Below are 15,690 nucleotides of genomic sequence, written 5' to 3'. Positions count from 1 at the left end.
CACACACACACACACACACACACACACACACACACACACACACACACTCAGAATAATACATAGAAAAAAAATTGCCTCACACATTACCCCTGCCTAACACTGAGGCCCTGCTCAGTAAATGGAGGAAAATTAACAAGTAATAGTCATATATTAAACCTTTTCCTCTTGTGTTCACGGGTGTCCCTAGGTCTAACAGAGTATTTGATGCACAGCAAGCACTGAATGCGTTTTTTGTAGGATGATTGTATCATTCACCCTATTATGAATTGTTGGTCTTGGATTTCACTCAATTCTATTCAATCGATGTATTTTGAACTCAATATATGCAAGGCACTTTGCTAGGTTTGGTGAGTTTACAAAGATGTAAAAAGCATAGATAATCATAGCTAACGTTTATTTTCCCTTTACTCTCTGTCAGGTGCTGTTCTAAGTACTTTGTGTGTTTTGGCTTATTTAATAGTCACAACAACACTATAAGATAGAAACTTTTGATTTCCATTTTGTGGCTGAGGAAAGTAAGGCACAAAGGTTACACCCTAAGCATTAACTACTCCACTTCTCTAATAGGTTAATATAATTCAGAACATGACCCCCTGTGTCTGTCTTCTAGAGCCTCACTGCAGTGGCCTAGATTGACATATACTCAACAAGTTATAAAATCAGGGCACACAGTTGTAAATGCCACCGAAAGTTTAGATAGAGTGTAATGGGAAATTAAGATCCCACAAGCCGTGTGGCCAAAAACCAAACCAAACCAAACCAAAATAAACAAAAAAAGAAAATGGAAACTATAACTTTTAGTTAAGCTAGTAGAGTCCAACAGTATATTTTATCTTTAGTCATACATCACACTACAGTTTTTTAGTCATATTTGAAAATGTTTTGTTATATCTTAAGTTGTACTTTAGATATCTAAGAATCAGCATGATTGAAGAAATTAACAATTACTGAGTACCTACTATGGGTCTGGCATTGTCCTGGGTGCTGGGGATAAAGTTATGAACATGTCAGGCTTTATCTCCAAGGAGTAACATTCAAATGGACAAAAATGGGCTAAACACATGCACACAGGTATATAATGTAACATAATTTTGGGTATTGATAAGTGCTGTTAATAAAAATAGAGTAATGTTAAAGTAGTGATGGGCATGGGGAGGGGAAGTGCATTAAAATAAAGAGGGAGAGAATACCTGTCTGAATTAGTGACTTTAGAAGTGAGATTTAAATGATGACTTGTAGGCAGATTTAGAGGAAGAGTTTTCTAAGGAAAAGAAATGATAAGTACCAAGGCCTTGAGCTGGGTCTTATCTTGGTTTTAAGGAGCTGGAAAAAAAAAATCCAGAGTCATTGCTGAAGTTTAATGAATAACCAAAGAATGTGAAAGTTACAGTATGGGCTGATCATTTAGGACCTTGTACACCATTTAGGTTGAAATAGGAAGTCGTTGGTAATCTTAAGCAAGAGAGAGGTATGATCTGTTTTATGCTGTAGTATAGAGGTTGGCAAATTTTTTCTATAATGGGCCAGATAATAAATATTTTGGGCTTTGCAGGTCATAAGGTCTCTGTCACAACTCCAGCTCTGCCATTGCCATGAGAAAGCAGCCATGACAATATGTGAATGAATGAGTGTGGCTGCATTCCACTTTATTTATGGACACTGATACTTGAATTTCATATCATGAAATATTATTATTCTTTCGGTTTTTCAGAAAGTGTGGAAATAATTTTTAGCTTGTGGCCTGTACAAAACAGGCAGAAAGTTGTGGTATGCTGATCCCTGATCGATCCCAGTAGGTGATAGAGGTATTTTGCAACCTCAAAAAAGAACCAACTTTACACCTTAATAATTATCAAATTATAGTCAGTTAAGAGGAAATAGCAGTTGCCAATGATAGGGAAACTTGGAGAAGATGTGGCTAGGAGTGCTCATTCTCAGTTTTTCTTTACTCAGGGAATGATGAGCAGCTGTAGCCAACTTATCCTTTGCTTTAACTCTGACTTTGGCTAGGGCAAAGCTCATTGTCCTGATGGATGCCCCAGGATGGCTTGGACAGTGACTATAGATACTGTTTTCAAAGTATGATGTTAAAAGATGTATTTTCTGGGGCTTCCCTGGTGGCGCAGTGGTTGAGAGTCCGCCTGCTGATGCAGGGGACATGGGTTCGTGCCCTAGTCCGGGAAGATCCCATATGCTGCGGAGCGGCTGGGCCCGTGAGCCATGGCCGTTGAGCCTGCGCGTCCGGAGCCTGTGCTCCGCAACGGGAGAGGCCACAACAGTGAGAGGCCCATGTACCGCACACACACACACAAAAAAGTATTTTCTGAATATTCTTTCTTCAGATAGGTGGGAGGAGGGAAATTTAAGGGTATGGTCTATTTAATTACTAAGGAATGAATGTTTCAAATCTACTTATCTGCAGCTTGTTATTCTCGCTTGTAATTGGAATAAAATGATCATGCTAGCAATAGAATTCTAATGCGTGAAAATGAGAGTTTGAGAAAAGCAGCAATACTGAGTAAATGCCAATTCCTTCCTAGTGGCTAAAAAAATACAATGATTAGGATAAAAGAAAAGTAGCACAAAAGCTCACTCACCCTTTTTTTTTTATTGGAGTATAGTTGCTTTACAATGTTGTGTTAGTTTCTGCTGTGCAAGGAAGTGAATCAGCTATATGTATACCTATATCCCCTCCCTCTTGGACCTCCCTTCCACCATCGCACCCCCTCTATCCCACCCATCTAGGTGTCGAAGAGCACCGATCTGAGCTTCCTGTGCTTTATAGCATGTTCCCACTAGCTATTTTACACATGGTAGTGTATATGTCAACCCTAATCTCCCAGTTTGTCCCACCCTCCCCCTCCACCCCGTGTCCACATGTCTGTTCTCTAAGTCTACGTCTCTTTTCCTGCCCTGCAAATAGGTTCGTCTGTACCATTTTTTTAGATTCCACATATATGTGTTAATATACGATATTTGTTTTTCTCTTTCTGGCTTACTTCACTCTGTATGACAGACTCTAGGTCCATCCACATCTCTACAAATGATCCAATTTCGTTTCTTTTTATGGCTGAGTAATATTCCATTGTATATATGTACCACATCTTCTTTATCCATTCATCTGTCGTTGGACATTTAGGTTGTTTCCTTGTCCTGGCTATTGTAAATAGTGCTGCAGTGAACATTGGGGTACATGTGTCCTTTTGAATTATGGTTTTCTCAGGGTATATGCCCAGTAGTGAGATTGCTGGGTCACATGGTAGTTCTATTTTTAGTTTTTTAAGGAACCTCCATACTGTTCTCCTTAGTGGCTGTATCAATTTACATTCCCACCAACAGTGCCAGAGGGTTCTCTTTTCTCCACACCCTCTCTAGCATTTATTGTTTGTAGATTTTTTTTTTTTTTTGCGGTACACGGGCCTCTCACTGTTGTGGCCTCTCTCGTTGCGGAGCACAGGCTCCGGACACGCAGGCTCAGCGGCCATGGCTCACCAGTCTAGCTGCTCCGCGGCATGTGGGATCTTCCCAGACCAGGGCACAAGCCCGTGTCCCCTGCATCGGCAGGTGGACTCTCAACCACTGCGCCACCAGGGAAGCCCTGTTTGTAGATTTTTTGATGATAACCATTCTGACCAGTGTGAGGTGATAATCTCGTTATATGACAATTTAGTAAAAAGTTTGATCTCAAATACTTTAAGGAAAAAATGTTTGTTCACATAAAGATGATTTTAGGAGATGGACAACCTAAGTTTGTTTTGGTAGTTCTGAGTTTATATTGAACTTAGTTTCATGTAAGAGGGTAATTAGCATCCTTGTTATAGAGTTTCTGGAGTGAAGAAGTATACTACTCACCAGTGTGTACCTGGGGCACACAGCTTTGATCTGTAGTATTACTGAATCTGTCTGGAGTGTATGTTAACTATATTCATATAGTGCTTTTTGTTTATAAACCATTTATCAAAGTAGCTTTATGATACAATCACATATAAGCGGGGATACATTTTTAAAACCCAGGTTTTTTTAAGAATTGGTTGTAATATACTATAATTATTTCTAAAGTATAGTTTTTCCAAGGGGTAAAATTACAGTAATATAACATTTTAGGGAAATATATAAATTTTCAAGTATTAACTTTATGAAAATAACATTAAAAATCATTTGTTTATCACTTTAGATTGATTTTGCCGACACAAAAGATAAAGTGCTGGTGTTTTTCAAGCTGCGACCTGAAGTAATTACTGATCAGAATCTACATAAAAACATTCTTGTTTCATCTATGTTAGAATCACCTATAAATTCCCTTTACCAAGCAGTACGGCAAGTATTTGCGCCAATGTTGTTAAAGGTGAGTAAATTAAAGTAGCTTGTATGGTGGTGGTTGTTTTTAGCCTAAGTATTTGGGTAAATGCTTTCATACACACAAAAGTAAATATTTATTATTTTATTTACTGGTAATATCATTAGTATTTTAGTTTTTAAGTTAAAATATTTTTTCTTTGTAATTAAAAAAATTTTAATGTAGCCTTTATTGGCAAATAGAGAAATTGGAGAAAGATATAAAATGCAATCTACATCAGCTCTTAAATTGCTGTAGTAAATGATCTTTATAAAGTTTTAACTGTTGAAAGGACTTTTTTCCCTCCCTTATGAGATGGAGGTAGTGTCAGGCTTTGAGTGAAACAGATATATTTGGACTTAGTTCTTTTGAAAGTGTTTTAGGAAACCAGTTTGATTGGCAAGATTTTGAACATTGTATGCTCTTGTCTGTTTTTATTTAGGATCAGGAATGGAGCAGAAACCTTGATCCCAAACTTCAGAATCTTTTGAGTGAACTAGAAGCAGGCTTGGGTATAGTTCTACGAAGATCAGATACTAACTTATCAAAACTGAAATTTAAGGAAGATGACACACGAGGTATTTACCCATAGTTTTGTCAAAGAAAATCAAAACAATTGCCTTATTAATACATTAGTAAATTAATATACTTCTTCAAAGATTTCTTCCCACACTTTGGATCTTCTCTGAGCTTGAACTGCTTTTAAATAAGTAGATTTACATATGGATTTGGAGAAGAGGAAGATGTGATCTTTAATAATGTGCAGTTCATGGAAATAGAAAGTATAGTTGATTCTCATTATTTGCAGTAGTTCTGTTCTATAAAGTCACTGTGAACACTCAGTTAGCGAATACTGAAGCATTGCTCCTAGGGTCCCGTGAGCCTCTGGTCATGAGATTTTCACCAACTGCTCAACACATAACCTTGTTTTAGGTGCATTTGGTTTGGACACGTTATTTAATACATATTGTTGATGAATTGTCATTGAGCTTAAGGGCAACAGCACTGCAACTCTTGCCTGAATGAAGCTCATCTAACACAAGTATTTTCTCTGTAAGGGACTTCACAGTGTTCTTGTGCTAGGAACACTAGACAGCACTTCACAACCATGCTTGGGGGCCATTTTAAACAGCAAAATCACCAACAAAAGCACAAAAATGTGAAAAACATGGCATTACATAGACTACAGAAAAGACATTTGTTTACAGTAGGTGATAGAAAATAAGAAAGCAGTGTTGCTTTGTTCATCCTTAGCTGGGAACATATGCGTTGGGCAACTCACATTTTTCACAGCTCTGTGCATGTCTGCAAATGACCACAAAAACATTGAGAGTATTGTATTGACTTTGGATACATATAAATGTTAACAAGTAGGTGACTTCATAAATCCAGAATCTGTGAATAATGAGGATTGATGCTAATTGTATATTTGTGAAGATAATAAGCCAATGACTTTTATTTTAAAATGTATTTTTTTCCTGAAGCTAATTGTAATTTTGTGGCTATAGATAAATTATTTCATAAGAACAATTAAGATGAAATGCCTGACATACACAAATCATTAGTTTAAAATATTAGTTGTAGTTTTATACTTTGAATAGTAAAATAGATGTTTTTTGAATCTCATACAACCAGAAAGAATAGTGAATTTACTTCCAGCATGGGATTAAGCAGCTAGAGGTTGCGTATTTCATTGGGAAAAATAAAACTATTTTAACTTGCTTATTTTTTCTTCCAGTTTTACTGAGATATAATTGACATACAGCTCTGTATAAGTTTAAGGTGTGTAGCATAGAGATTTGAGTTAAATACATCAAGCAATGATTATCACAATAAGTTTAGTGAACATCCATCACCTCATATGGATACAAAATTAAAGGAATAGAAAAAAAGTCTTCTTTTCTTGTGATGAGAACACTTAGGATTTACTCTCTTAACTTTCATATATAACATACAGCAGTGCTAATTATATTTATCATGTTGTATATTACATCCCTACTACTTATTTATCTTTTGGAAGTTGTACCTTTTGACCACCTCATACAATTCCCCTTCCTCCCATCCCCCACCTCTGGTAACTACAAGTCTGATTTATTTTTGTTTGTTTGTTTGTTTGTTTTTGACGTATAATTGACCTACAACAGTATGTTAGTTCCTGTTACACAACATAGTGATTTGGTATTTCTGTACATTTCAAAATGATCACCATGATGAGTCTAGTTACAGTGTGTCACCATAGAAAGATATTGCATAGTTCTTGACTGTATTCCCCACAGTATACATTTGATACCAGTGACTCCTTTATTTTGTAACTGGCAGTTACAAAATAAATCTTAATCTCCCTCACCCATTTCTTTCCTCCCCCACCCCCCTTCCCTCTGGTAAGGGGGGTTCTCTATATCTGTAATTCTGCTTTTTTTTTTTTTTTCAAATATTTCTCCTGCACAGTGGGCACAGCAGCTGTTGCTTGGACTTCTTCAGGAACTTGTAGTGGAAGCTGGGCATGGTGGCTGGGCACTGGTGAGCACATGGTGGCCCTACAGCTTGTGCCTCACTCCAACCACAAGCTGGGTTTGGCTCCTGGTGGTGCCAAATCTCTATAACTCTGCTTTTGTTTTATTTGTTCATTTGTTTTGTTTCTTAGATTCCACATATAAGTGAGATTATACAGCATTTGTCTTTCTCAGCCTGACTTATTTAACTTAGCATAATGTCATCTAGGTCCATCCATGTTGTCACAAATGGCAAGATTTCATTCTTTTTTATGGCTGAGTAATATTCCATTTTATATATATATATATATATATATATATATATATGTACACACCACACACACACACACACACACACACACACACACACATACACATATGTATATATATATATACACCCCACATCTTCTTTATCTATTCATCTGTTGATGGGCACTTAGGTTTCTTCCATATCTTGGCTACTGTAAATAATGCTGCTATGAACATAGAAGAGCATATATCTTTTTTAATTAGTGTTTTTGTTTTTTTAAGATAAATGCCCAGAAATGTAATTGCTGGATCATATGGTAGTTCTATTTTTAATTTTTTGAGTAATCTGCCTACTGTTTTCCATAGTGGCTGCTTTACTTTACCTTCCCACCAACAGTGCATGACGGTTGCACATCCTCACCAACACTTGTTATTTGTTGCCTTTTTGATAACAGTCATTGACAGTGTGAGGTGGTATCTCATTGTGGTTGATTTGTATTTTGCTGATGATTAGTGATGTTGAGCATTTTTCATGTGCCTGTTGACCATCTGTATGTGTCCTTTGGAGAAATGTTTATTCAGATCCTCTGCCTATTTTTTAATTGGGTTGTTTTTTTTTGATACAGAGTTGTATGAATTCTTTATATATTATAGATATTAACCCCTTATCTGATATATTGTTTGCAAATATCTTCTCCCATTCAGTAGGTGGCCTTTTCATTTTGTTGATAGTTTCCATAGCTGTGCAAAAGCTTTTTAATTTTATGTAGTCCCATCTGTTTATTTTTACTTTTGTTTCCCTTGCCTGAGAAGCCAGATCCAAAAAAATATTACTAAGACCAGTGTCATAGAGCGTACTCCCTATGTTTTCTTCTAGAAGTTATGGTTTCAGGTCTTACATTTAAGTCTTTAATCCATTTTGAACTTAATTTTGTGTATGATGGGAGAGAAAAGTCCAGTTTAATTCTTTTGCATGTAGGTCCAGCTTTTCCAACACCATTTACTGAAGAGGCTGTCTTTTCCCCTTTGTATATTCTTGCTTCCTTTGTCATAAATTAATTGCCATAGGTGTGAGTTCATTTCTGGGGTCACTGTTCTTTCCATTGATATATGTATCTGTATTTGTGCTAGTACCATACTGTTTTGATGACTGTAGCTTTGCAGTATAGTTTGAAATCAGGGAGCATGATAACTCCAGCTGTGTTCTTTCTCAAGATTGTTTTGGTTATTTGGGTTTTTTTTTTATGTTTCCAGACAAACTTTAGGATCATTTTTCCTAATTCTGTGAAAAATGCCATTGGTATTTTGTTAGGGATTGCATTGAATCTATGGATTGCCTTGGATAGTATGCTCATTATAACATTATTAATTCTTCCAATCCATGAACGTGGTATATCTTTCCATTTGTTTGTGTTGTCTTCAATTTTTCCATCAATGTTATACTTTTCTGCATACAGTCTTTTTACCTCGTCAGGTAGTTGTATTCTTAGGTATTTTATTCTTTTCGATGTGATTATAAATGGGATTGTTTTTTTAATTTCTCTTTCTGATAGTTTGTTGTTAGTGTATAGAAATACAACAGATTTCTGTGTATTAATTTTGTATCCTGAAATTTTACCAAATTCATTGATGAGCTCTAGTACTTTTTTTGTGGCATCTTGAGGATTTTCTATGTATAGTATCATGTCACCTGCAAACAGTGACAGTTTTGCTTCTTCCTTTCCAATTTGGATTCCTTTTATTTTTTTTCTTATCTGATTGCTGTGGCTAGGACCTCTAATACTGTGTTGAATAAAAGTGGTGAGAGTGGCCATCCTTGTCTTGTTCCTGATGTTAGAGGAGCTGCTTTCAGCTTTTCACCATTGAGTATGATGTTAGCTGTGGGCTTATCATATATGTTATTATGTTGATGTATGTTCCCTCTATATCCACTTTGTTGTTGAGAGTTTTTAATCATAAATGGATGCTGACTTTTATCAAATTTTTTCTGTATCTATTGAGATGGTCATATGATTTTTATTCAGTTTGTTAATGTGGTATATCACATTGATTGATTTTTGGATTTGAATCATCCTTGCATCCCTGTGATAAAACCCACTTGATTGTGGTATATGAACCTTTTAATGTATTGTTGAATTTGGTTTGCTAATATTTTGTTGAGGAATTTTGCATCTATATTCATCAGTGATATTGGCCTGTAATTTTCTTTTTTTGTGTGTGTGTGTGATATCTTTGTCTGGTTCTGATTTTAGGGAGATGCTGGCTTTGGAAAATGAGTATGGAAGCATATCTTCCTCTGCAGTTTTTGGGAATAATTTGAGTATAATAGGTGTTAACCCTTCTCTACATATTTGGTAGAATTCACCAAACCATGTGATCCGAAGCCATCTAGTTCTGGACTTCTGTTTTTTGGAGTTATTTTTTACAATTACTAGTAATGAAATGATTCAATTTCATTACTGGTAATTGGTCTACTCATATTTTCTATTTCTTCCTTGTTCAGTCTTGGGAAACTGTACATTTCTAGGGATTTTGTCCTTTTCTTATAGGTTGTTCATTTTATCGGTGTATAATTTTTCTTAATAATATCTTATGATCCTTTCTATATCTGTGGTGTCAGCTGTAACTTCTTTTTATTGATTTGGGCCCTCTCTCTTATTTTCTTGATGAGTGTGGCAAAGTTTGTCAGTGACGTTTAATTTTTTAAAGAACCAGCTCTTAGTTTCATTGATCTTTTCTATTTTTTCTTTTTTTTTAGTCTCTGTTTCATTTATTTCTGCTCTGATCTTTATGATTTATTGCTTTCTGCTAACTTTTGGTTTTGCTTGTTCTTCTTTTTTCTAGTTCCTTTAGGTGTAAGTTTAAGTTGTTTATTTGAGATTTTTCTTATTTCATGAAGTAGGCTTGTATTGCTATAAACTTGCCTCTTAGAACTGCTTTTGCTGCATCATGTAGATTTTAGATTGTTGTGTTTTTATTTTCATTTTTCTTCAGGTATTTTTTGATTTTTCCTCTGTGATCCATTGATTGTAGCATGTTATTTAGTCTCTACATATTTGTGTGTTTTTTGCAATTTTTTCCTTCTAGTTGATTTCCAGTCTTAGAGCATTGTGGTCAGAAAAGATGCTTGATATGATTTCACTTTTCTTTAAATTTGCTGCATCTTATTTTTGTGGCCTAGCATGTGATCTGTCCTGGAGATGTGCATTTGAAATAAATGTATATTCTGCATTTGAAATAAATGTATATTCTGCTGCTTGTGGATGGAATGTTCTATATATATATATTAAGTTTATTTCATCTAATGTGTTGTTTAAGGCCATTGTTTCCTTATTGATTTTCTGTCTGGATGATCTGTCCATTGATGTAAGTGGGATGTTAAAGTTCCCTACTATGAACTTATTACTGTCAGTTTCTCCCTTTATGTCTATTAATATTTGCTTTATGTATTAGGTGCTCCTATGTTTGGTGGATATATACTTACATTGTGTTATATCTTCTTAGATTGATCCCTTGATCAGTATGTAATATCCTTCTTTATCATTTGTGAAAGTCTTTTTTTTTTTTTGACTGTAATTAGGCAAATTTACTTTATTCCAACTCAGATTTTCTTATAGAGATAATTTTCCACATAAATAAGAGTTAAAATCAGTGTTTTAATATTTTTTTAAAATAAAAAGTTAAAAGGGGGCTTCCCTGGTGGTGCAGTGGTTGAGAGTCCGCCTGCCAATGCAGGAGACATGGCTTTGTGCCCTGGTCTGGGAGGATCCCACATGCTGCAGAGCGGCTGGGCCTGTGAGCCATGGCCACTGAGCCTGCGTGTCCAGAGCCTGTGCTTTGCAACGGTAGAGGCCACAACAGTGAGAGGCCGCGTACCGCAAAAAAACCCAAAAAAGTTAAAAGACATCAAGTATTCCTTTTGCAGTGTTTTTATTTGTCCTTGTAGGGACGCTTTTTAGTAATTAATTGGACTATAAGAAAAGCCATACAGAAAGTTTGTACCACAACATCATGTGTGATAGTCTTTAAAGTCTTTTTTTATCTGATGTAAGTGTTGCTTTTTGATTGCCATTTGCATGGAATAGGTTTTCCCATCCCCTTTCAATCTGAGTGTGGCTTTAGATCTGAAGCAGGTCTCTAGCAGGCAACATATATATGGGTTTTGTTTTTGTATCCATTCAGCCAATTTAAAGTAATTATTGATAAGTGTGTACTGATTGCCATTTTGTTAATTGTTTTGGGGTTGTTTTTGTAGTTTGTTTTTGTTCATAGAAATTGTAAAAATTATTTTCTGTGCATCCTTAAGAATACAGAAATGTGCAAAATCAGCAAATGAAACCAGTGACTTGCTGGCTTTTCATTTTCAAATGATTCTGTTCTTTTTTTTTCTTCCTTCCTTCCTTCCTTTCTTTCTTTCTTCTTCTAGTTTTATTGAGATAATTGACATACAGCCCTGTGTAAGTTTAAAGTTAAAGTGTACAGTATAATGATTTGACTCATATACATCATGAAATGATATTCACAGTAAGTTTAGTGAACATCTATTATGTCATATAGATACAAAATTAAAGAAATAGAAACAAAAATTTTTTCTTTATGAGGAGAAATCTCAGCATTTATTCTCTTAAGAACTTTCATATATAACATAAAGCAGTATTAATTATATTTATCATGTTGTACATTATATCTTTGGTACTCATTTATCTTATAACTAGTAGTTTGTTCCTTTTGAGCACCTTCATCCAATTCCCCCTCTCCCCACCCCCACCTCTGTTAACCAGCAATCTGATCTCTTTTTCTATGAGTTTATTTGTTTGTGAGATTTTGAAGTGTAATTGACTTACAAAACTATGTTAGTTCCTGGTGCACAATATAGTGTTTCAATATTTCTTTACATTTCAAAATGATCAGCATGATAACAGTTGATATTTCTAATTTTTCCTTCTCACTTTTCAGGTATTCTTACACCAAGTGATGAGTTCCAGTTTTGGATAGAACAAGCTCATCGTGGAAGTAAACAGATTAGTAAAGAAAGAGCCAGTTATTTTAAAGAATTATTTGAAACAGTTGCAAGAGTACGTGATTCATACATAGTTATATATCAGGTTTTGATAGAAGTACCTTAGCATTCAATTTTTATTAGATTTATCTCTGTTTTAAAATCATTACTTGATGGTTCTGGACAGAATATATTCTTCAGATGTAGCAGGGTTTACTTAAGATATGTATTTAAACTGAGTGCAACTTAGAAGTCCAAACTTTTAAAAAAGTTAAATTCTAATCTCTAGAAAATATTTTTCTCAAAAACATAATTACTTTCCTGCAGGTAGATAGGAAAAAAACAGAAACCTACTACTAACAGAGGTTTATCCTGTGGAGGTAATATGTCCTTTGGAAAAATTGTTTACTTTATTCAAATTAGCATTTTGGAGGAATCTGAAATATAAAAAGTCTTAGTTTGATACTTATTAGATTGATTATTCCTTGGTGTATCTATGGAGAGTTTAAATAAGTGACCATTTTGAGTGTTTTTTACAAAATCTATTCTTTTCAAAATAAATATTTAGTAATTTTTTATTCATTCCCAATATTATTTCTATTTCATTAATATCATTTGAAGGAAGTGTTTGAAATGGTTTAAAACTTTTTTCCTAGCAGTGATATACCATGTACTATGTTTGTATTATTGGTAACATTGTGCAACCCAGGAAATGAATCAATAAAGATATGTGAGGTGAAATGGGTAGTGTACATATGGTGTTAAGGCCATTTCTATTAGGTAAATAAAAGAAATGTCCCAAATTTAAAAGAAATTAGGCCAAGGGTAAAAATAAATTTATAGAGTTTATGTAATTCTTATTTTTCCTTCTGGCTTTCATGAAATTTATGTTTGTGAAGGAACTTACAGGGTATTTGCTTAAAGAAGTAATATATCATATGATAGAAGAAGAGGAGAAAATAATATGGCAGATATTAGAGATGTAGCGTTTGAAAAAGTCTGAGAACATTTTGACTATATTGCCCAAGGTACAAATATGATTATGTTTAAAAATGAATGCATTTTGGTTTTAGGAGTTTTATAACTTGGATGGTCTGTCCTTACTGGAAGTGGTTGACTTGGTGGAGACAACTCGGGATGTTGTAGATGATGTGTGGAGACAGACAGAACATGATCATTATCCTGAGTCACGAATGTTACATCTCTTAGATATTATAGGTACTAGTAAAGAAATAAACTTTTGCAATTTTGGAAGCCTGACTTATTTTGTTTTCTGTTTTTTCCTAAAATGTTCCTGAATACAGTAATTGTTGCTTAAAGTAACTCTTAGAGCAAATCATATAGGATTATTTAAGTAGATATTTGTACATAGTTGGTTAATTTAAATCATAGTGTCAGATTCTTTGACTATAATATAACTAAATTAACATAGATTTTTCGTCCCTATCTATGTATTAATTTAGACTTTACTTTGTAATGAACTGGAAAGTTTAATATACATTGGGTTATCTGTTGACATTAAAAATACGTATACTTTTTGACCCAGAATATACCTTTCTCATTGTTATCCTAAGAAAATGTTAGACAAGTACATAAATGTGTATGTAAAAGGATATTTATTACAGCATTGTTTGTAAAATGAGACTAGGAACAAATAGCAATTGAGAATTGGTTATGTAATGCTATGTCCATACTGTGGGCTCTGCAGCCTTTAAAAAAAATGTGTATATATTTCTGTACTTCAAAGAAATGTGTGATATATTGAAAGATGCAGAAATACAAATATGTGTGTGTATGTGTGTTTTTAAAAAATATTTGTTATTAACAGTGCCCGTCTAAAGATGTGGATGTGGTATTTCATAGATCCTTGGTTTGCTAATTTGTGTATTATTTTAATTTTGTAAAAAGCATATGTTTCATAATTATTTGGTAAAAAGATATGTTCATTAAAAAGTTTGTTTTACGTGTTATTAGGTGGCTCCTTTGGAAGATTTGTTCAGAAAAAGTTGGGAACTTTGAACCTATGGGAAGATCCTTATTATCTTGTGAAGGAAAATATGAAAGCTGGGATTTCAATTTGTGAACAGTGGGTTATTGCCTGTAGTCATCTAACAGGTCAGGTGTGGCAGCGCTATGTACCTCATCTGTGGAAAAGTGAAAAATATTTTCCTGAAACACTTGACAAACTTGGCAAACGCCTTGAAGAGGTATATTTGATTATTTGGATCTTTGTTTTAAGTGTGAAGTAGGTCCTCACTTGTTTGAGAATGTGTTTTATAATTAATAAGACCTACACATCTGATAGAACTTGTTTAAACTTTTGGGAGAGAATAAGAGGTAAAGTTCATATGAGATGACTTATGAAGTTGTGTGGTACAGTACCAGGTGCCCAGTGGGTACTAAGTGCTGGTTTCCACTTCCTTTCTTTTTTTTTGGTTTGTGGCTATTCAGTTTGTAAGTTGTGAACTTTTATTTTGTTCTTCTTTATTGTAAAAAGACAGTCAACCCACTTGTCTAGGTATGGAAGCCCTCAGACTTTCTCTTGGCTATTGAAATTTTTACAAGCGGAGACAGCTTTTCAGGGAGTACTCAGTGGAAATATTTGAAACAGCTGTTTAATTTATATAAGTTATGAGTTTCAGTATAGAACTTAGATGTTTAGCTTGAAGGGGCAGGCAAAATGAGAATATGTGAAGATTGCAGAGTGACTTTTTCCCTTTGGGCTTAAGGGAACCATTTTTCTTGGGGATTTTTTGTTGTTGTATTTTTTTTTTTTTTTTTTTTTTCGCTATTCTTCCCAGTTTGGGGTATCTTAGTTCCCAGACTAGGGACTGAACCTAGGCCCAGGCAGTGAAACCACTGGACCAACAGGGAATTCCTGTTGTTGTGTTTTTAAACCTTTTCATTATGAGAAATTTCAAACATACACAAAAGTAACATAGTATAGTGGATGTCAGTGTATCCATCACTCAGTTTCAGCAGCCACTGACAATGTTCAGTTCCTGTTCCATCTTTGTCTCCCCTGCTTTCCGTTTTTTTGCTGGAGTATTTTTAAAGCCAATCCAAGAAATCTTATACTTTTACCCTTAAAACACAATCATAATACCAATATCACCCCCAACAAAATGACAATAATTTCTTAATATCATTATGTATCTAATCAATATTCAAGTTTCCTGATTGTCTCAGAAATTTTTTTAGTTACTAAATGTTGGTTTACTTGAACCAGGTTGCTTCACAGGCAGTACTATATAGTTCTTATACATTAGAGGAGGCAGGTAATGTCTGGTTTTCCCACTTTCATGAGTTAAGTTTGATCTGTGGGTTCATGTATGATTAGCCTGATCCATCTGTTATAACGTTCTTCATCAGCTTTTTCTGAATGATTTATCATGAGGAGTTGGAAAATGATGATTTTCTAATTCTGTTGTTCTTTCTGCATTTATTAAGTGATGTTGGAAGAACTTGTCTTCATCAGTTTTTTAGCGACCCTGAAACATAGTTTGTATAGGAATGGTAGTATAGACAATTAGTTTTTATTTATCATTTTAGTACAATGAACAATAAGTTAGTATCAGTAAGTTCCATAGGCAATCAATGAAATGCTTTTTTAA

The 15,690-nt window shown here is 34.5% G+C and overlaps 1 protein-coding gene across 1 annotated transcript in view; it reads left to right on the top strand.

Moving 5' to 3' along the window:
* The window catches only part of DYNC2H1 (dynein cytoplasmic 2 heavy chain 1), a 373,792-nt gene that overhangs the window by 2,984 nt on the left and 355,118 nt on the right, over window positions 1–15,690 (top strand). Inside the window, exons 2-6 of the mRNA XM_027095669.1 lie at window positions 4,175–4,345; window positions 4,779–4,914; window positions 12,034–12,152; window positions 13,150–13,294; window positions 14,051–14,283. Of these exons, the coding sequence (XP_026951470.1) occupies window positions 4,175–4,345; window positions 4,779–4,914; window positions 12,034–12,152; window positions 13,150–13,294; window positions 14,051–14,283 (804 nt within the window). The remainder of the gene's footprint in view (window positions 1–4,174; window positions 4,346–4,778; window positions 4,915–12,033; window positions 12,153–13,149; window positions 13,295–14,050; window positions 14,284–15,690) is intronic.

The sequence above is a fragment of the Aethalodelphis obliquidens genome, unplaced genomic scaffold, assembly GCF_003676395.1.
Source record: "Aethalodelphis obliquidens isolate GAN/ISIS:26980383/991018 unplaced genomic scaffold, ASM367639v1 scaffold93, whole genome shotgun sequence".
Lineage (NCBI taxonomy): Eukaryota > Metazoa > Chordata > Mammalia > Artiodactyla > Delphinidae > Aethalodelphis > Aethalodelphis obliquidens.
The sequence above is the reverse complement of the archived record's forward strand: the minus strand, read 5'-3'. Positions and strand labels throughout refer to the sequence as shown.